Source organism: Eumetopias jubatus, unplaced genomic scaffold, assembly GCF_037043125.1.
Source record: "Eumetopias jubatus isolate StellerSeaLion01/CBP00866 unplaced genomic scaffold, mEumJub1_p1.0 scaffold_14, whole genome shotgun sequence".
Taxonomy (NCBI): domain Eukaryota; kingdom Metazoa; phylum Chordata; class Mammalia; order Carnivora; family Otariidae; genus Eumetopias; species Eumetopias jubatus.
The window spans coordinates 28748677-28771223 of record NW_028274820.1 but is presented as its reverse complement, the minus strand read 5'-3'; the positions used below and the strand labels follow the sequence as shown (position 1 = coordinate 28771223).

Sequence of the window (22547 nt, the reverse complement as noted above, 5' to 3'; positions counted from 1 at the left end):
CTGCTATAAACATTGGGGTGCATGTGCCCCTTTGAATCAGTATTTTTATATCCTTTGGATAAATACCTAATAATGCAATTGCTGGGTCATAGGGTAATTCTATTTTTCACTTTGGGGGAACCTCCATACTGTTTTCTAGAGTAGCTGCACCAGTTTGCATTCCCACCAACAATGGAAGAGGGTTCTCCTTTCTCCATGTTCTCACCAGAATCTGTTGTTTCCTATCTTGTTAATTTTAGCCATCTGACAGGTGTGAGGTGATAGTTATCTCATCATAGTTTTGATTTGTATTTCTCTGGTGATGAGTAATGCTGAGCAGCTTTTCATGTGCCTGTTAGCCATTTGGATGTCTTCTTTGAAAAAATGTCTATTCATGTCTTCTGTCCGTTTCTTAACTGGATTGTTTGTCTTTAATTGAGTTTGTCTTTAATTGTTGAGTTTGATAAGTTATTTATGGATTTTGGATGCTAACCCTTTATCAGATAAGTCATTTGCAAATATCTTCTCCCATTCCAAAGGTTGCCTTTTAGTTTTGCTGATTGTTTCCTTTGCTGTGCAGAAGTTTTTTTATCTTGTTGAAGTCCCAGTAGTTCATTTTTGCTTTTGTTTGCCTTATCTCAGGAGATATTTCTAGTAAGAAGTTGCTGATGTCAAAGAGGTCACTTGCCCATGTTCTCCTCTAGGATTTTGATGGTTTCCTGTCTCACATTAGGTCTCTCATCATTTTGAATTTATCTCTGTATCTGATGTAAGAAAGTGGTCCAGTTTCATTCTTTTTCAGGTTGCTGTCCAGGTTTCCCAACACCATTTGTTGAAGAGACTGTCTTTTTTCCATTAGATATTCTTTATTACTTTGTTGAAGATTAGTTGACCAGATAGTTGTGAGTCCATTTCTGGGTTCTCTATTCTGTTCCACTGATCTATATGTCTGTTTTTGTGCCAGTACCATACTGTGTTGGTCACTACAGCTTTGTAATATACCTTGAAGTCCAGAATTGTGATGCCTGCAGCTTTGCTTTTCTTTTTCAAGATTAGTTTGGCTATTCAGGATCTTTTGTGGTTCCATACGAATTTTAGGATTGTTTGTTCTAACTCTGTGAAAAATGCGGTGGTATTTTTTTGGGGTTTGCATAAAATGTGTACAGTGCTCTGGGTGGTATAGACATTTTAACAATATTTGTTCTTCCAATCCATGAGCATGAAATGTTTTTCTATTTCTTTGTGTCCTCTTAACTTTCTTTCTTTCATAAGTGTTCTGTAGTTTTCAGAGTACAGATCTTTTGGCTCTTTGGTTGGGTTTATTCCTAGGTATCTATTATTTCCATGTTTTTATTTAAATTCTAGTGAATTAACATATATGGTAAAATTGGTTTCAGGTGTAGGATTTAGTGATTCATCACTTACATATAACACCCAGTGCTCCTCACAACAAGTGCCTTCCTTAATACCCATCACCCATTTTGCCTACCCCCCCACCACTTCCCTCCATTAACCCACAGTTTTTTCCTAGGTATCTTATGGTTTTTGGTGCAATTGTAAAATGGGATTGATTCCTTGATTTCTTTTTCTCCTGCTTCATTATTGGTGTATAGAAATGCAACAGATTTCTGTACATTGATTTTTACCCTGCAGCTTTACTGAATTTGTTATCCGTTCTAGCAGTTTTTTGGTGGAGTCTTTCAGGTTTTCTACATAGAATATCATGTCATCTGCAAATAGTGAAAGTTTGACTTCTTCCTTACCAATTTGGATGCCTTTTATTGCTGAGGTTAGGACTTCCAGTACTTTGTTAAATAGTAATGGTCAGAGTGGACATCCTTGTTCTCTTCCTGACCATAGGGGAAAAGCTCTCAGTTTTTCCCCCTTGAGGATGATATTAACTGTGGGTCTTCCATATATGGCCTTTATGATGTTGAGGTGTGTTCCCTCCATCCCTACTTTCTTGAGGGTTTTTATCAAGAATGGATGCTGTACTTTGTCAAACACTTTTTCTGCATCAATTGAGATCATATGGTTCTTGTCCTTTCTTTTATTAATACGGTGTATCATGTTGATTGATTTGTGAATATTGAGCCACCCTTGCAGCCCAGGAATAAATCCCACTTGATAGTGGTGAATGATTCTTTTCATGTACTGTTGGATTAATATAGCTAGTATTCTGTTGAGAATTTTTGTGTCTATGTTCATCAGGGATATGGGCCTGTAATTCTCCATTTTAGTGGGGTCTTTGTCTGATTTTGCAATCAAGGTAATTCTGGTCTCAGAGAATGAGTTTGGAAGTTTTCCTTCCATTAGTATTTTTTGGAACAGTTTGAGAAGAATAGGTTTTAACTCTTCTTAAAATGTTTGGCAGAATTCCCCTGGGAAGCCATCTGGCCCTGAACTTTTGTTTGTCAGGAGATTTTTGATTATTGACTCAATTTCTTTGCTGGTTGTGGATCTGTTCAAATTTTCTATTTCTTCCCATTTCAGTTTTTGTTGTTTATATGTTTCTAGGAATTTATCCATTTCTTCCAGCTTGCCTAATTTGTTGGCATATAATTGCTCATAATAATCTCATATTTGTTTGTATTTCTCTGTTGTTGGTTGTGATCTCTCCTCTCTCCTTTGTGATTCTATTTATTTGGGTCCTTTTCCTTTTCTTTTTTGCCAAGACTGGCTAGAGTTTTGTCAATTTTATTAATTCTTTCAAAGAACCAGCCCCTGGCTTCATTGACCTGTTCTACTGGGTTTTTTTGTTTATTTTTGTATCATTTATTTCTGCCCTAATCTTTATTATTTCCCTCCTTATGCTAGCTTTGGGCTTCATTTGTTGTTCCTCTTCTAGCTCTTTTAGGTGTAAGGTTAGGTTGTGTATTTGAGATTTTTCTTGCTTCTTGAAGTAGGTTTGTATTCTTATATATGTCCCTCTTAGGACTGCTTTTACTGCATCCCAAAGGTTTTGGACTGTCATGTTTTCATTATTATTATTTCCATGTATTTTTTAATTTCTTTTTAATTTCCTGGTTGGTCCATTCATTCTTTAGTAGGATGTTCTTTAACCTGTATGTATTTGTAGTCTTTCCAAATATTTTCTTGTGCTTGACTTCAAGTTTCATAACATTGTGGTTGGAAAATATGCATGGTATGATCTCGTTCTTTTTGTACTTGTTGAGGCCTGATTTGTGAACCTATTATGATCTATTCTGGAGCATGTTCTATGTGCACTCAAAAAGAATATATATTCTGCTATATGATGAAATGTCCTGAATATATCTGTTAAGTCCATCTGGTTCAGTGTGTCATTCAAATCCATTGTTTCCTTGCTGATTTTCTGCTTAGATGATCTATCCACTGGTGTAAGTGGGGGTGTTAAAGTCTCCTACTATTATTGTATTATTATAAATTAGTTCCTTTATGTTTGTTATTAATTGTTTTATGTACTTGAGTGCTCCCAAGTTGGCGGGATAAGTATTTACAATTGTTAGATCTTCTTGTTGGATATACTCCCTTGTTGTGATATAGTGTCCTTCTTCATCTCTTGTTACAGTCTTTATTTTTTATATATATTTTTAAAGATTTTATTTATTTATTTGAGAGGGGGACGGAGAGGGACAAGCAGACCCCATGCAGAGTACAGAGCCCAGTGTGGGGGCTGGATCCCACAACCCGGAGAGCCAAAACCAAGAGTCAGATGCTTAAGTGACTGAGCCACCCCGGTGCCCCTACAGTCTTTAGTTTAAAAATTGAGTTTGTCTGATATAAGTATTATTACTCTGGCTTTCTTTTAATATCCATTAGTATGCTAAACGGTTCTCCATCCTCTCACTTTCAATCTACAGGTATCTTTAGGACAAAAATGAGTCTCTTGTAGGCAGTGTATAGATGGGTCTTGTTTTTTTATCCATTCTGACACCCTGTGTCTTTTGATTGGAACATTTAGTCCATTTACATTCAGAGTAATTATTCATAGATCTGAATTTAGTACCATCTTATTGTTTTTCATTTATTCTGGAGATTTTCTCTGTTCCTTTCTAGTCTTTGTCACTTATTGTTTCCTTCCCCCTCAGAGAAATGTTTCCTTTAATATTTCTTGCAAGGCAGGTTTAGTGGTCACAAACTCCTTTAGTTTTTGTTCATCTGGGAAACTGTCTATTTCTCTTTCTAATCTGAATGACAGACAGCCTTGCTGGTTAGAGCATTCTTGGCTGCATATTTTTCCCATTCAGCACATTGAATATATCGTGCCACTTTCTTCTGGCCTGCCAAATTTCTGTGGACAGATCAGCTGCTAACCTTACTTGTCTTCCCTTGTAAGTAAGGGACTTCTTTTGCCTTGCCGTTTTTAGGATTTTTTCTTTATCGCTGTATTTTGCAAATTTAACCACTATATGTCTTGGTGTTTGCCTGCTTTTTAAAATTTTAATGGGAATTCTCTGTGCCTCCTGGATTTGGATGTCTGTTTCCTTTCCTAGATTAGGGAAGTTTTCAGCTGCAATTTTCTCAAATAACCTTCTGTCCCCTTTTCCCTCTCTTCTTCTGGGACTCCTACTATATGAATGTTAGTATGCTTTATGGAGTTACTGAATTCCCTAAGTCTATATACATGATCTAATATTTTTCTTTCCCTCTTCTTTTCAGCTTCATTGTTTTTCATAACTTTACCTTTTATATCACTTACTCATTCCTCTACTTCTTCCATCCTTGTGGTCATTACATCCAGTCTGTTTCGAATCTTAGCTATTGCATTTCCTACTTTGGTCTGACTATTTTTTAGGTCTTTTGTCTCTGTGGTAAGGGACTCCCTGGTATCTTCTATGCTTTTCTCAAGTCCAGCTTCGTATCTTTATGACTGCTGTTTTAAATTCTAGATCAGGGAGTTTGCTTGTGTCTGTTTCAGTTAGATCCCTGACCATGACCCTTTTCTTGTTCTTTCTTTTGGGATGAATTCCTCCATCGTGGCATTTTGTCTAGGTCTCTGTTTTCTGTGTGTTAGGAAAGACTGTTTACATCAGTTTATTGAAAATAATCTGTCACATGTTTTGATATTCTAAAATTGTATGGTTCTCAAGATCAGTGATTCTTATAATACAAGTTTGTGACAAACCAAATAAAACCTAACATATCTGACATTTCATCGATGATATAAGATTTTTTTAAAAAAATCAGTGTGTTTTTATTGCAGTCAGTTCCCTCTGCTTCATGTATATGTTGCTAAAACCAAAATTACTAAAGAATAATAAAATTGAAATAAAACATAAGACCCAAATGGTCATGAAAATAATGAAATATTAAATAGAAAATTAGATTACTCTTTTTTGGGGGAAAAAAGACATTAGAGATTTAAAATTTTTCTTTCAAAATATTTTATGATTGGAATAGGAATGACAGCCACTCTTGGGTGGGGGTGGGGATTGGGGGGAGAAGTGGGAATGAGAAGATAGAAGCAAACAATTGAAATTAACAGTGGAAATTGTGCATCCTCAACAAATATAACTTAAATTTTAGACATCTAACACACATACTCTGGGAATACATTTAGCAAATAGTTTTATGTGTACTAAACAGGATGAAAAATGAGTTTCTAGAATTCTCTTAAGAGTCTAACTAAAACATAAGCCCACGTAGCAATGAGTTCTGTGCTTGATTTCCAAATTCACTTCTAATGTTACAGAAGTTGTAATAATAAATAACCAACTTGCCAAGAAAGGAAAATTTATCTTTCAGTTAATTGTATTTGTGACTAATACTTGAAATAATATATAAAAATTTTGTTTTATTATGTTGTCATGGCTAAAACATACATGAAATCATTTTTATTTAAAATGTAAGTTATAAAGTTTTTAAATCTTTTTTCCCTTCTTAATAAAGTTTTATTTTTTGTGTATTATAGACAAAAGGTTCTCAAACCATGACACCTTCTGGCACCCAGAAAAAAGTTAAGAGAACTCTACCAAACCCACCCCCTGAGGAGACCTCCACAGGCACTCAGTCAACATACAGCACAATGGGCACAGTTTCCAGGAGGAGGATCTGCAGAACCAACACAATGGCACGAGCCAAGATTCTCCAGGATATAGACAGAGAACTTGATCTTGTAGAGAGGGAATCTGCAAAGCTGAGAAAGAAACAAGCAGAACTGGATGAGGAAGAAAAGGAGATTGATGCCAAGTTACGGTACCTGGAAATGGGAATTAACAGGAGGAAGGAGGCATTATTAAAAGAGAGAGAAAAGAGAGAGCGAGCCTACCTCCAGGGAGTAGCTGAGGATCGGGATTACATGTCTGACAGTGAGGTGAGCAGCACCCGACCAACTCGAATAGAAAGTCAGCATGGCATAGAGCGACCGAGAACTGCTCCCCAAACTGAATTCAGCCAGTTTATACCACCACAAACCCAAACAGAATCTCAACTAGTTCCTCCTACAAGTCCTTATACACAATACCAATATTCTTCCCCAGCTCTTCCTACCCAAGCACCTACCCCATACACCCAACAGTCCCATTTTCAGCAACAGACTTTGTACCATCAGCAAGTTTCACCTTATCAGACTCAACCAACATTTCAGGCTGTCGCAACAATGTCCTTCACTCCTCAAGCTCAACCTACACCAACCCCACAACCTTCTTACCAGTTACCATCACAGATGATGGTGATACAACAAAAGCCACGGCAAACTACATTATATTTGGAGCCCAAGATAACTTCAAACTATGAGGTGATTCGCAACCAACCCCTGATGATAGCACCTGTTTCTACTGATAATACATATGCTGTTTCTCATCTTGGGAGTAAGTACAATAGCTTAGATTTGAGAATAGGATTGGAGGAAAGAAGTAGCATGGCAAGCAGTCCAATATCAAGCATATCTGCAGATTCTTTCTATGCAGATATTGACCATCATACTCCACGAAATTATGTCCTAATTGATGACATTGGAGAGATTACCAAAGGAACAGCAGCACTAAGCACTGCGTTTAGCCTTCATGAAAAGGATCTGTCAAAAACAGATCGTCTCCTTCGCTCCACTGAAACACGTAGGTCTCAAGAAGTGACAGATTTCCTAGCACCTTTACAGACTTCCTCCCGATTGCATAGTTATGTGAAAGCAGAGGAAGATCCCATGGAAGATCCCTATGAGTTAAAGCTTCTGAAACATCAGATTAAACAAGAATTCCGTAGAGGTGCAGAGAGCTTAGATCACCTTGCTGGTCTTTCCCATTATTACCATGCTGATGTGGGCTATAGACATTTTCCAAAATCGGAAAAGTACAGCATTAGTAGACTCACACTTGAAAAACAAGCAGCAAAACAACTACCAGCAGCCATACTTTATCAAAAACAATCAAAACATAAGAAGTCACTAATTGATCCTAAAATGTCAAAATTTTCACCCATTCAAGAAAGTAGAGATCTTGAACCTGATTATTCAAGCTATATGACTTCTAGCACTTCTTCTCTTGGTGGCATTTCTTCCAGAGCAAGGCTGCTTCAAGATGACATCACTTTTGGCCTCAGAAAAAATATTACAGACCAACAGAAATTTATGGGGTCATCTCTTAGCACAGGGCTGGGCACATTAGGAAATACCCTAAGGTCGGCTTTGCAGGATGAAGCAGATAAGCCATACAGTAGTGGCAGCAGGTCCAGACCTTCTTCCAGACCTTCTTCTGTCTATGGCCTTGACTTATCAATTAAAAGAGATTCTTCCAGCTCTTCCCTAAGACTGAAAGCTCAAGAGGCTGAAGCTCTAGATGTTTCCTTTAGTCATGCATCACCTTCTGGCAGAACTAAGCCGACCAGCTTACCAATTAGCCAGAGTAGAGGAAGAATACCAATTGTGGCCCAAAATTCTGAAGAAGAAAGTCCACTCAGTCCCGTTGGCCAGCCAATGGGAATGGCCAGGGCTGCAGCTGGACCTCTTCCACCAATATCTGCAGACACCAGGGATCAGTTTGGATCAAGTCACTCATTGCCTGAAGTTCAGCAACACATGAGAGAAGAATCACGAACTCGAGGCTACGACCGTGACATAGCGTTCATCATGGATGACTTCCAACATGCCATGTCAGACAGTGAAGGTAAATTGGGCCTCACACTACCTTGTTACTCTCAAAACTCAAACTCTTGTTTTTCTGCATGTTTAATTTTCCTTCTCCAAGGATGTATTCTACTTTTCTTAGTGCGTCTTTTGCATGTTTACTTCAATTTTATTTCTTATAAATGGCAATTTGATCTTGTGTATAGATTTCCTAGCATGCTTTTCTTTATTTCTCTTTAGTTTATTCTTTTATTGTTGTTTCTTGATTGTTTGCTTGATTTGTTTGGTGTCCACTTTTCTAAAACCATTATCAAGTAATTGTGTCAATAAAATATGGTCATCCTTTAAATCCATAGTTGGAAAGTTTGTCATTGTATGTTTCTTCTATCTTTAAAAATGCATTTCTAAATATATTGGTCAGTTTCTTTCAGTTTGTGAAATTATTAATATTTGGAGCCATTAAGTACTATTCTGCTAGACTTTGTAATAGAAAATTATTTATGTTATTTTTGTGATATCATTGTTCATTAATTCAGAGAATGTTCTATTTTTGAGTATCTTTGGCTAAATCCCTGATATTAGTGTAATGTAGAATTTTATAATTCTCCTTAAATAAAGGATTAATATTTTTATTTCTCTCACTATGAATACCATAATTGACAAGTTTGTGCATTTTGCATTACATACTAGAAAGCTTGGCACTAAATATGATATTGACAAAAAATCATGTCAGTACACAGGACACATTTTTTAGATTTAGAATCAAAAATTTCCTCACTACTTTTGTGAGTTTAGCAAGCTGAAGCCCTCCTGGTTGGTGTACCCATATAGGCTTTCCCTTGGCTTTGCTTTTTGCATCATCCCATTTTTTTATCCTAAATTGTTTTGCTAGTTTTTCTTTGAATAAATGATTTAAGGCAAGTATATACCTTAATTAAAAACTGGCTTACGATAATTTTGTTGTTGTTGTTGAATCATATAGAATGATAGGATTTTAGAAAATTATCTACTCTAAATATAATTGTGAAGGCAAGGGAAGAGAGGTAAAGGGTTATATAGAGTCCTTTCCATGCCAGAAGCACTCATGATTTTTGGTCCTCTTTTTTTCCCTCCCTCTATGGTTTACATTTGAATGTAGGTGTGGTTTGAGTCCTGGAAATAAAATAGTTTTCATTGAATATAAATATTATTACTGTATGCCTTTGAAGACTGCAGAGCACTAAACTAACATGAACAACCCCCCTTTTAAATCTGACATTTTCCCTGAGGAGTCACAGGGAAATAAGTGTTTATGAAAAGATTTTTCCTTCTACTTCTATATATAGACACTAATACAATTTTAGAAGTTCAAATCTAGATTTGAATAGGATTAAAATAAGTCATCGGATCTGAAAGTGGACAGATCCCTTTTCTTAGTGAAATCCCAACAGACTAGTTCCTTTTTGATTTATTTTCTTCTCTACAGGCTATTGGATTGACCATTTTTATTGATAATTATTCGATTAATAAAGCACTTCATTTGTACATTTTTTTATTTAGTCAATTGTATCTCTCCAGTTAAACAAGAGTTATGATATTATGTGGAAACAGTTTTTTTCTTTTTTCACAATCCACATTTTACACACATTTTATATATATAAAATAACTGCTGAAGAGGAACAGAAAGACTCTTCAATAATCACATTGGTAAAATAACAAGATAAAACAAAAACTTTAACAGGTTTGTTGTATAACTAAACACCTAAGGCTGTGTGTGCACATGGAGCATATATTTGAGAGAATTTGACAAATTAATTTATTCATCATGGATGTTTTGTCAACATGGTGCCAGACATTTAGATTTTTCTAGATATTCCAAAATGTGGTATTTATTTACATATAATTGTATAAAAATAACCAAATGTCTTATTTCTCATTGATATGTTTGGAAGATGTATACTCCTAATTATCAAGGACTGTATGAAAAACATTGTTTTCATAAAGTAGATGATGACACATCATGCAACATACAAAATTATGAGATGTATAAAGATTATACCAAAGAAATAAATAATTAAAGTGAAATTTAGGTGAAATTACACAATTAAACTAAAACATATTTAAAAATTAACCAGATAAGAAATTTAGTCATAAAGAATATATAGATACAGAATTAGACAAAGGAAAACTATAACAAATTGAATTATATATGTAATATTATGTGTGTGAATTGTAGTGATTATCTTTAAAATTTATAGTTTTAAAATGTTACATATATTTATTTTTATTTATTTATTTATTTATTTATTTATTTTGCTTTTAAATCACCTGAACATACTACTTTTTTTCTGGTAAAGCAATGGCCTACTTTTCTTTTGAAATATTGGGATTCCTTGGATTATTAAGGGAAAAGTAGAAAATATTTTTCCTAATTATATAACTCATTTATGAGTCATGAAATACAAAGAGTTTTTTTAATAAATTTTTACCAAATATATGCCATATCTGTATTTCAGTGATACAAAGATCACTCTGAGAAGTGTAACATTCCAACAGGGTATTTAGTATTGGGTAGACAAAAACAAATTTAACTGCTTTCAGATTGTTGTGTGCTTTCTCTGAATTCAATTAAACTCTAATTTATAGATTCTTAGAATATTTTTCATATGTGTTCTATATGACTTTAGTTAATTTTGAAATAGCTCACTTGAGGTAAAGTCTAGATAAGCATAATTTATATTGCTTAGTATTTATGGCCATCAGCTTGAAGTCCACAATTTGATGTGCATGCATGGTTGGTTAATTACAGAGCAGGAAGCCCTTCTTTGGAGCAGATTTGGAGGAAAGCTAAGCTAAAAACAAGTTATATTTATTTCTACAAACACAAATATTTTGTTGAAAACATTCTCTCAAAGTATACTCCAAGCCCCCCCCAAAAAAAGCATCAGTATAGTCTCTTTTTTAAAAAATTTTTCAACCAGTTTTTGACACTGAATAGAACTGAACTATTCCTAAAACTTTGAATAATGCATCACCCGAAAATAGCATACTTTTATTTTACATTTAAGATTTCAAGAAAATATCATCAGTTTAAAACAAGGAGATGTTAATCTCCAGGCAATTATTTAAGTTAATTTGGAAAATTTTATAAAATTTAATTTTTAAAGTACAGATCTACTGTGGCAGATCAGATAATTGCAGTTATAAACAACTAGCATTTATGTCCAATTTGCTATAAATTATGAAGACAGAACACAACTTAAAAGTAGGTTCATTGGGCGCCTGAGTGGCTCAGTTGGTTAAGCGACTGCCTTCGGCTCAGGTCATGATCCTGGAGTCCCGGGATCGAGTCCCGCATCGGACTCCCTGCTCAGCAGGGAGTCTGCTTCTCCCTCGGCCCCTCCCCCCTCTCATGCTCTCTCTCTATCTCATTCTCTTTCTCAAATAAATAAAATCTTTAAAAAAATTGAAAAAAAGTAGGTTCATTCACTCTGTTTGCACTTGATTGATCTATAAACTTTTATGCAAAACATGACATCCTTACTTAATTACATATTGAGTTATTCTAAGAAATAGTAGACAAAGTATGTAATCAGAAACAAATTGACAAAATTTGGATCAGGTTGAGATTCTGCTTTATTTGTATAGACATAGCCAAGAAAACATGACTTAAAGGATTGTGTTTCAAGTGCAATTAGGAAAGTTATATATTTAAGTGATAATCCAAGATATGCATTTATTAAAATCAGTATAGATTTTTTTTCATGAGAAATAATATGTAAGAAGTAAAATATGATAGTGTTCCTATGGTTGGGGATAGTCTAGTAAGTTTTTAGGAGACCAATGATTACATTATAAATTTGGTATTTACTTATCAAATTTCTATTACATTAAATATTTTTTCATAAGTTCAGTTTTTTGGGGTCAAATTAAAACTATGAAAAACCATAATATATTATTAAGGATATTGTGAGTCAAGATTGTATAAATATTAATGAAGTTCAAGGGACAAATTAGTATTTATTTTTTTAATATATATATCATTATTAGGGTATTTACTTCTTTCTCTAGTTGATGATTAATTTTTCTGTTTCATTCATCTCCCAAACATTTATTGAATGTTATGGCATTTGCAAGGCATTGTTTTTAGTGTTGAGGGCGGGGAAAAAAAAAAAGATCTGAGCCTTATTCTCAAGCAGTTTAGAAGCTCCTATTAGAGATCAGATAAGCGCACATACAACCACAAACCAGGTATGTAATAATTGCATTTCCTCAAATTGAAGAATGACTAAATTATGACACATCATCATTCATCATATTTATTTGGGGGAAATGCTGTGGTTAATCAGAGGAGGTGACCACAGGACCAAGATCACAGGAGTTACAGAGGTGAGTAGCGGTGTATATGCTATGGGTTTGCCAGTCCTACCAGCAAAAATATAATGGAAATTGCCTGGCAAAAAATGTGTTGGGAAGTTTTGGAAGAGAAGACAATCAAGGATATAGACAGAAAAAGAAAACTATGATGAGTTAGAAGAACTCAAAAGTATGGTTTTGTAGATGCTAGAATTTCAAGAAAGCCTAAGTTGGTAACACCATCAACAAATCTTTCAGGATGAGAACTTGAGAAGGGCTGCTCCATCTGCCATTTAGAAAACAACAGTGTATTTCCAGAGATCCTTTTTACAACTTAGGGATCCTTTTGCAAAGAATAAAACTTTATATGAAGTCAAATTCTATATATTAGGTAAAATGGGATTTTTTTGGTCACTTAATAGCTTTTTAAAAAAACCTTGGAAGTACTAAGAACTGAATGGGATGAATAATTTAAAATAATTATGTACTTAAATATGGTTACATTTTCAAAAAAGTATTCTAAGATGTCAAGTTTTGTCACATTGTAAGTATAAAAAGCAATCAGTGAACTCTTCAATCTTATTCCTAAATCCATGGCCACGTGGAAAATAATTGTTTAATTTTTAATGAAATGTTCTAAATATATTTTAGTAGTAGGCTACTAGGTAAGTATGGCACACATGTTCCTTGCAATAATACCTGGGATTCTCTTAGAAATAAATGTTGTCATTTATTTATCGAATGTCATAGAAATGTCTTGTTTTCAAAAATACTCACTTGATGTACAAAGCCAGCAGCCAAGTGTTAGTAGTGATTGATAAGATAGTGGGAAAGTGACAGAATCTTCTGTAGTGAAGGAAGACATTTTTCTTAGATGTTAGTGGTGGGTGGTAGGTAGTGGGAAGAGATAAGGAGGTAGGAACTAAAGGGTTGGGGTTGAATAAAATGACTTCTGAGGAATATTCACTCGTTCATTTATTCAGTCACTATCTAAATTTCTTCTCATTAAAAATTTAATTTTGTTTTATTTTGCTCTGAGAGGTTGAACAAGTGTGTACATTATTTTTTTCTAAGTTATTCCATGGTACAAAATTTTTATCATAGTATTGGAAATGATTTTTCTCATCCTCTTAGGAGTTGTATTTGAAATGCATGAATGCTTAACAGACCTGGAGCATGTTGGTATTTCAGAACATCTGCTGTCCTCTATGATCTGTATTAGTTGTGGTTGCAATGTTTGATATTTCCTTGGTCTCCAAAGCCTATCATCTGCGTCGTGAAGAAACAGATTGGTTTGACAAACCCAGGGAGTCTCGTTTGGAAAACGGACATGGTCTGGATCGCAAACTGCCAGAAAGATTGGTCCACTCTAGACCAGTTAGTCAACATCAAGAGCAAGTAAGTGCTATATTGAGAAATCTCTTTTAGATTTATCCCCCACCGCCACAAAAAAAAAATCAGCCAATCCATCAATCAGTCAATCAAATAGTCATCCTAGAATGGTTTCAGTTATCCTAAAATGCACGGGACTTTGTCAATCAAGTTCATAAAAAAATTTTTTTCAGTAAATTAAAGTACTGAGTACCTTACTTAATCATCCCTGGCTATCAACATTGCAGCATAGCTGTAGTGCTTCTACTGGGCAATCTAAGTGATTCATTCTTCCAAAAGATAGTTAAGTTTGTACAACATACCCAACACTACTATGCAAGGACAATATGTGTAACTCCTGAAGACCTTACAGAATATTGGGTGAAATAGATATGGGTAATTTCAGTGCTTTCCAGTAACAGTGTGTTCAGGTGTTAAGAAATAGCAAATAAGGGGGTGACCAAACCAAGTCAGCTGGGAACAGGGAATGCTTCACTTTGGGAAACAGGGGAACTTACATCTTAGAGTCTATTATATGGATATGTTTGTTTTATATTTATCTTTGGATTTTATCATCAGAAAAATTCAAATTAGGTACTATTAATATCTGTTTATATTCTTTAAAGATTGATTTATTTTAGAGAGAAGGTGCGTGTGCATGTGTGAGCAGGGGAGGCGGCAGTGGTGGAGGAAGGGCAGAGGGAGAGGGGGAGAGAGAATCTCAAGCAGACTCTCCCAGCTGATCACTGAGCCTCATGCAGGGCTCAGTCTCACAACCCTGAGATCACAACCTGAGCCACCCAGGTGCCCCAATTAATATCTATTTATAAGTGAAACTAAAACTTAGAGATAAATTTCACAGATAAATATGATACTAAAATTCATGGTCATATTCACTTTAGAACAAATGAGGTGACATTTGAGTGAGTTTTGAAAGACACATAGGAGATCAACAGTTGGATAAATTGAGAGAGATTCCTCTGGTAAGCCCAGTGGCCTAAATCAGTTGCCTTAAGAGATCAGATATTTGCAGGCTGTGTACCCATAATCATTAAAATACCCATAGAGAGAGTTGAGTTATTTCATATACATTAATTCCTAAATAATCCTGTCTGATTAGTGATTCTCTGATATAGAAGACAACTCAATTTTCAACAACAAAGGTAAACCATATGAACTTACTGTAATTTACTTCAGTGTTTGTCATGTTAAAGTGTAAAAGAGATGACTTTCATCACACATATAAGTACCATTGAAAAAATAGTATCTATACTCAAATTTGATTTCTTCCAAAGCAACTTAAATTTTCATAGACAAATTTCTAACTGTTACATAGAATTTCTTTATCTCAGGAACACCTGGGTGGTTCAGTCAATTAAGAGGCAAACTCTTGATTTGGCTCAGGTCATGATCTCAGGGTCCTGGCCTGGAGCCCCTCATCAGACTCCATGCTCAGTGAGGAGTCCGCTTCAGGATTCTCCCTCTCCCTCTGCCCTTCCCCCTGCTCTGTCTCTTTCTCTCTCTCTTTCTCACTCTCTTTCAAATAAATAAATAAATCTTTAAAAAAAAGAATTTATCTCAAAATTTTGTTCTGTATTGGTTTTATATATGCTATCATATTTTTAGAAATCTTGGAATTATTTTCTATATGTTATAAATATTCTTTTTAGTTTTCGATATCTTTAATAAGATTGTAGTTTAGTCCCATCCCCCACCCATCTTTCCTCTGGTAAACATGGCGGGGGGAATGGGTCAAATACGTGATGGAGATTAGGGAATGCACTTATGATTAAAATAAATAAATAAATATTTTTTGAAAAAATTTTTGTTTAGGGCTGTGTTTACCTCTGTATACGTGTCCATATACTTCCGTTTCTTTGTACTTCATATCAGTGTATCAGACAATTGCATTAGACTTTTCTTAGATTACCTTATTATTAAAATTATAGCTGTAGTTCAATCTCATCAATTAGATCAGCCTAATGAGCAAGGAAAATAATAAAATCATTTTGAACATGTTTATAAAATGTAAATTTACCTCTTTTTATCTATAATTACTAGAATAATAAATCTGTCAGCTGAAAATAGCTTCCTTGAATATATTTTACTGTAAAAATCTCTCTATATTGACTTAGTTTTTATATCTTACCTCTCTCCTTTGTTTCTTTGAAGTTTATTATTTCCCACAAACCTGCATTTAGTCAATGAAAACACAAATCTTTTAAAGAAATCTTAGTAAGATGAAATACATAAACTGGAGGGCTAGAAAATAACTCCCAATTATTTTCTGACATTACTATTTCCACAAATATTTAGAATAATCTTGTCTAATTTATTCAACCAGTATTCTTGAAGGATACATTTTAACATAATCTGTGTCCACCTCAAAAAATATTTTCTGGAATTCTTTTGTATGTAGATGAAACATTAATAACCTTAATGGCACTGTTTGATTTTAATTTTCTGTTACTAACATCTGCAGATTTATGATTTTAATCCACTGAGGATCTAATACATCATATTTAAACAAAATACAGACCAATATAATGGCCAAAATTAAGCAGAATATATTTAAGAATCATTTCATGAATTTCTTGCTATTTTTTTATAAAGTAGAAAATGTAAGGATCCTTGTTAGAATTATTTATAGGTAAATGTAATAAAATAATGTATAATTTCTTATTAAAAGTTATTTTTTACATTTATAAGTGTTTTACATTTTTTTATTTTTACATCTAACATTCAGACAAAAAAACTACACATGCAGTTACCAAAACTGCAAACAGGCAAAATTTTAAACTACATATAAAGTGAACAACAATATAAGCAACACACAGACCAAGAAAGGGAATATGCTTGCCCTAGACACCCCTATGTGCCCCTTCCAGATGGTAATCCTCAACCTCCTTCAAAAAAGTAACAAATATGCTAATTTTGTGACAATAATTTCTTTGTTTTTCTTTATAGTTTTTTCTAAACAAGCTACATAGAAGGTGACATATGTTTTCATTACATTTACATAAAGCTGAAAAATCATGGTATATTTTTGTATTAACATTTATCTTAAAGTACTGTTTTTGTCATTAACTCATCATAACTGTGTTTTGGTCTAGAGAGAATAGCAAAATGGCATTCTCATTTTATTCACTTGTTTGATCTCTAATCATAAAAAGGTAATATTGAGCCCTTGGTACTAATCAACCCAGATGCTTTTATTTGGAAACTTACACATAACAAGAACTTATACTTATAAAATGCCCTGCAGGCAAAAGTAATAAAACCAAATTGATTAATGCAAACATGAACTTATCTGCTTTAAAAATAACATATAAAAATACATGAGAAACAGAAAATCTTTTCTGAATTTTTATTAGACTCAAGATCATATTATTATTTGAATATATGCATCATATATATATATATATGAAAGGAAAGAAATATGGATTTGCTTTATTCACTTCATCTATAAATAGGGCTAATAGCCCTCACAGGGTAATTATAAAGGTCAACACTTCTTGATTAGTATCAAATGCCTCCACGTTCTGCACTTATGCCCATGCCTTCTGCAGTCTTCCTGCAACTGCATTATTGAGGTACATTAAGCTCCTCTGAGAGAGCCATTCTTCCTCTATATTATGGGCCTTTGGATATCCTGATCCCTTTCCCTGAACAGTCTTCCTCCTCTCATCTTGGCTCCTCTACTTGTTATGTAGGTCTCCGTGTATATGCGCCATCTTATAAGAAGCCTTCTCTCACACTACCACCACCACCTCCCCACACATCAGGGCAAGTGTTCTTCCTTTGTGCTCCAATAGTATTGCATGCATTATGTCACAGGCTATGAGCTCCTAGAGAGCAGGAGCTCCCTACTCCATCCACCGCAGTTCTGTAAGGGCCTAGCACAGTACTTGGAGCACAGGAAGGACACTCGTTTCCCTGTATCTAGCATGCATGGTGTTTAGGAGAGTGAAAAGGATGAATGTCCCTATGAATAAACAGTATGTTAACAGAAGTGTTATTATTTCATAAGTATGAAGGCTCAAATATTCATGAAATTATCTGTAGGTAGACAAGAATCCTTTTGCTGGGAGGCATAAAGTTGATAGCCCTTTCAGTGCAGAATCACCAAAAGACAGTAATACCAGAGACACACAGTCGGGGAAAAGTGTGGGCACCACTTGACATCAGTCCTGCCCTCATTCCTACTCTTATTTGGCAGAAGCAACACTGACCCTGAAACTCCATCTGCTGGAGAACTCTTGAACATTGACCTGCAATGCTTAGAAAAGAGCTAAGATCCAACTAGTTCATACATGGAAGACAGATACCACTGCTCTCTACAGACTTTTGGTCACTTTGATCATAATTATGGCAGTTTCATGTTTTTGATTTATTAAGTGAGTTCGTGTTGCTAGCTATAGACAGTCTCTGAAATTACAGGAGGTGCTATGAGGTTTTCTGAAAGCAGCATTTTATAGAAATGAAGATGCTAACATCCCTTCTACTAACATCATCAGAAGTACAGATTAGAAGGTGATAATGGCTAGCTGATAAAACTCTGCTGAAAAATTTGGAAGATCTTACAGCTCTCCCTGCATAATCTTGCAAACAACATTTTAGTTCTACTTTGAAGAGTTCAGATAATATCCCTGGACTCAACAGGATTCTGCTGTTTGGGGAGTGTTTTCTGTTCATCAGAAACCTGATTAAGCTTATTCTTTCCTGAAGAGAAGAAAAGCTACAGGCTATAATTTAAGCTTGCATTTTTCAATACATATTTTACTTTTAATATATAGAATTTCAACAGTCTTACAGGTGGATTTACACATTAAAACCACACGAGTATTCAAGGAATCACAAATCAACATCTCTTGGGTTCTAACTTCTATTTAATATTTTGGTTTAGTACTCTACACACTTCTTAAACATATTCTGAAATAGGTAATATGGGATGTCTCTTTACTAAACTTTATTTTGATTATAATTTTAGTCAAAATTTTCTAAGGTGATAGAACCTTTCATACTAATAAATTCCTCAATATAGATATGACTAAATATTTCACTATTTTTATCTCCTATTATTTCACAAATCTCATTTAAAAGCAAAGTACCATAAAATATAAAACATAAGTTTGCATTCACTAATTTGTTTCAGAAGTCTCATTTTGCCAGGGGGAGACAGAGATAATGCAATCTCTAGTATTCTCATATTCAAGTCTCAAAAATGAGAATTGGAATCACAGACTAGTCATAATCTCTTTCAGGGTTGATGTTTCTACCCGAAGGAATGTCAACAGTAAGTGAGAAATAACTCCATCAGTAACACAGCTTTGAATAAAAGGAAGTTCTCAGAAAGAATTAGAATGAGAAAAAGCTTTATTTATGTAGAACTAGACTCAGCATCCAGTGTACATTGACACTTGTAGTAGATACGCATAGCAAAAGCACAATTCCACAATAAAAGCAGCACAAATATAAAGCAGTCCTATTAGAGTGATAAAGATGTATAGTGTGAGGATTTTTTTTTTCTGCCTTTTCTCCGCTAAGACCACTTAATTGCCAAAAATTAAAAAATACCTTTCCATTTCTAGGCTGCCCAGAACAAAATCAGAGACTCACTCGTTTTCACATACATTGTCTACCACTGTCATTTATGTACCACTATAGGAGCAGACATTCTCTAGAGCCTGTTAAGTGTGCCTATCAATTTCCCAAATGCATAAAATCAGTTTGCAAGAGGAATTGGTTATAAATATAAAGATCACAATCAAGTCAGAAACTAATAATACTGTATAGTGTAAGATGCTTAAATTGTGATCATTTGAGAATCTGGTAATATTTTTTTATTGATTGAATCAACACACTTAAAAAAACAATCTAAATCTGTATATTGCATTTTAAGTGCCTTTAAACATTGTTCACCTTATTATATGTATATCGTAGATTATACAGATGAACGGGAAGACTATGCACTACATCTTTCCTCATGCAAGGATAAAAATAACAAGAGACTCGAAGGATCACACAGTTTCAGGTAAAGGAAATCAAATAATCTACTTTTTATTTTAATATCAGATTAGGATATGTATTTGGATTTCAGTTTAGATGACTTATCAAATTTTAGAAAATACTTTTTATGTCAAAAGTTGTGTTTTGGAGAATTTCAAAAAATAAGCAGGCTACACATTTGAAAATAAAAGATTATAAGGGCATGGTCATTAATATGACAAATTACTAAGTGGTACACATTTAGATAATTTTTTCCTTAATGCATTTTTAAAACATACATGGTATTATAATACTCCATAATTATTGCTCCAAGCAATATGGCCACTGGTTTTAGAACTACAAAACATCCTTACAGAGGAAGTAGAGATCTCTGATTCTTCTCAGGAATAAACCCCTCTATACCTTGTCAATTGAACACTATCAATTATGCTGAGTTTTTGTTTGTTTACTTGTTCGTGTTCTTATGTGAACCAAAATGTATGACAGGTTTCTACGCTTTTTATTTTGAAAAAATTTTAGATTCCTAGAAAATTCTGGACTCCCAGAAAATAGTATGGTCAGTTCTTCTGCCCATCCTTTACTAGGTTTCCCTAATGTTAACATCTATCTAATAATGATCAGGAAGTTAACATTAGTTAATATGGTACTATTAAAACATCTACAAGCCTTGGGGTGCCTGGCTGGCTCAGTCAGTAGAACATGCAACTCTTGATCTCAGGGTTGTAGGTTCAAGCCCCACACTGGGTGGAGAGATTACCTAAAAGTAAAATCTTTAAAACACACACACGCACATCTACAAGCCTTCTCTAGAGTTTTAGTTTTCCCACTTACCCACTAAATTCTTTTTTTTTTTTTTTCCTGGTCCAGGATCCAGTACGGATCTCATATTCATTTAGTTGTCATCCCTTCTTCGTCTCCAGTCTGATAGTTTCGCAATCTTTGTGTTTTATGACCTTGATGCTTTTAAAAGATAATGGAATTTTTATATCATAAATTTTTTTTGTTTAGATCTTTGAGACAAAATATAAATTCTGTCAAAGTTAATGACTTTTGAAATATGAATAGACCTGTATTCTCATTCAAGTATATTCATAAACATATGTTTATGTATATATATGAAGATATGTAGAGGTGATATATCTAACATGGTATATGTGCTGGAGGGTTTTTTTTCCTGCAAGGACTGATATAACAAAGAGCAAAAATAGATATTTTTTCAGTTTACTTGCTCCTGTTCTGTGCATATTTTAGACCATGGAGCATGAAGATGTGGAACAGGTTTTGCTTTGAGCAATTTTCCTCTCTTTATTTTCATAGAGAATGAATCGATTAGGAGTCTAATGCTGTTTTCCTTTTAAGATTGGGTAATTTTTCTCCTACCAGAGACAGATAATTTAAACTTTCATAGTTTTATCGCATGCACACTGTATTTTAAGCACTGATGAAAATCCCAGGGGTGAATCTTAAAATCCATGGGCTCTATGGATTGGAATAATTACAATGGAATAACTCTATGGAATAATTACTTCTACAAACTATTTCAGTTCCCTCCAGCTCATAAAGCAAAACAACATTGTACTTTCCAGCAATGCCAATTTTTTTTTAGTGCGAACAACAGAAATATTACTAAATCATCAGAATTCTGTGTCACTATCTATCTTCTAGCTGTATTATTGCTTTTATACTGTCTTAGTCATCCCCTCAACCTTCCTACCTGTCTTTTGCAACTTATTATTTTGCTTCCTTTTATTAGGAAAAAGGTTTTAAAATATAGTAAAGACAGAAATGAGAGCTACTGATATCTCATTATAAATACTCTAGACTGAAAACTAAATTCAGTTTCCTCTGTATATAGATTTTACGAAATGAGGAACAAGAATCATTGTTTTGAACAATATGTTTACTAGTAGGGTTCTGTATCATCTCTCTGCATGCCCCTTTTTCTTTTGATATATACCTAATATAAAAATAAAAATATTTTCCCCATTATTTTCCCTTGCACTGAGTACTACTCCATATATTTTCCATGTGTACTTGGGTAGCATAATCTCATAGTAAATTAGATGTTTTGAAACAAGTCATGTTGTTTTCAAATAAATCTTCAGTACCTCAAAGGGATTTAAATACACGTATATACAAAGCTAGAGTGAGAAATGACTTCTATGGCCAACAGCGTCTAAAAGGTCTAAGCTAATGGCAGGCAAACCCTAGCGCAGAGCATCTGTTCTCCTGGCTGATCTCTCTGTTGTTTGCCACTCAACCAAAAGCCTTTTTTTGCTTAACTGAACATTTGGTGATATTAAAGATTTACTGTTGTTTTTTGGCTATGGTTACCACTTTGATGTTAACGTTTTTAATAAAAATTAAGGATAGATTTTTTTTTTAGAGATGCATACTAAAATATTTGCAGATGGAACAATATCTTGTCTGGGATTTCTTTCAAAATTGGTTGTGTGGAGAATGGCGCAGGAATATATGAGAAAATTGACCATGATTTGATAATGGTTGGAGTTGGAAGATTGACCACACTGGGTTTTATTATAGGCTTGCATTACTTTTTTATATGTATGACTTTTTCCATAATAAAAAAATTAAGTTCCTGTTTGTTTTTCATATTTAGAGAAAATGAGCAGTGGCTTGTAGCTTCATCAGTAATGAAAAAGCTATCTAACCAAAAATTTAAATGCCTTTGTAAATACAATAGGATGTAAGCAAGGAAGGAGTGAAGAATAAAATGTAGTATATCTGCCCTCCCTGACAGAAGTTCCAAATAGTCATTAGTGCATTTTCATTTTGGTTATATAAACCCACT

The 22547-nt window shown here is 34.1% G+C and overlaps 1 protein-coding gene across 1 annotated transcript in view; it reads left to right on the top strand.

Moving 5' to 3' along the window:
• PCLO (piccolo presynaptic cytomatrix protein) overlaps positions 1-22547 on the top strand; it is a 385912-nt gene that overhangs the window by 243394 nt on the left and 119971 nt on the right. The window contains exons 7-9 of the mRNA XM_028119600.2: positions 5873-8060; positions 13617-13753; positions 19670-19760. Of these exons, the coding sequence (XP_027975401.2) occupies positions 5873-8060; positions 13617-13753; positions 19670-19760 (2416 nt within the window). The remainder of the gene's footprint in view (positions 1-5872; positions 8061-13616; positions 13754-19669; positions 19761-22547) is intronic.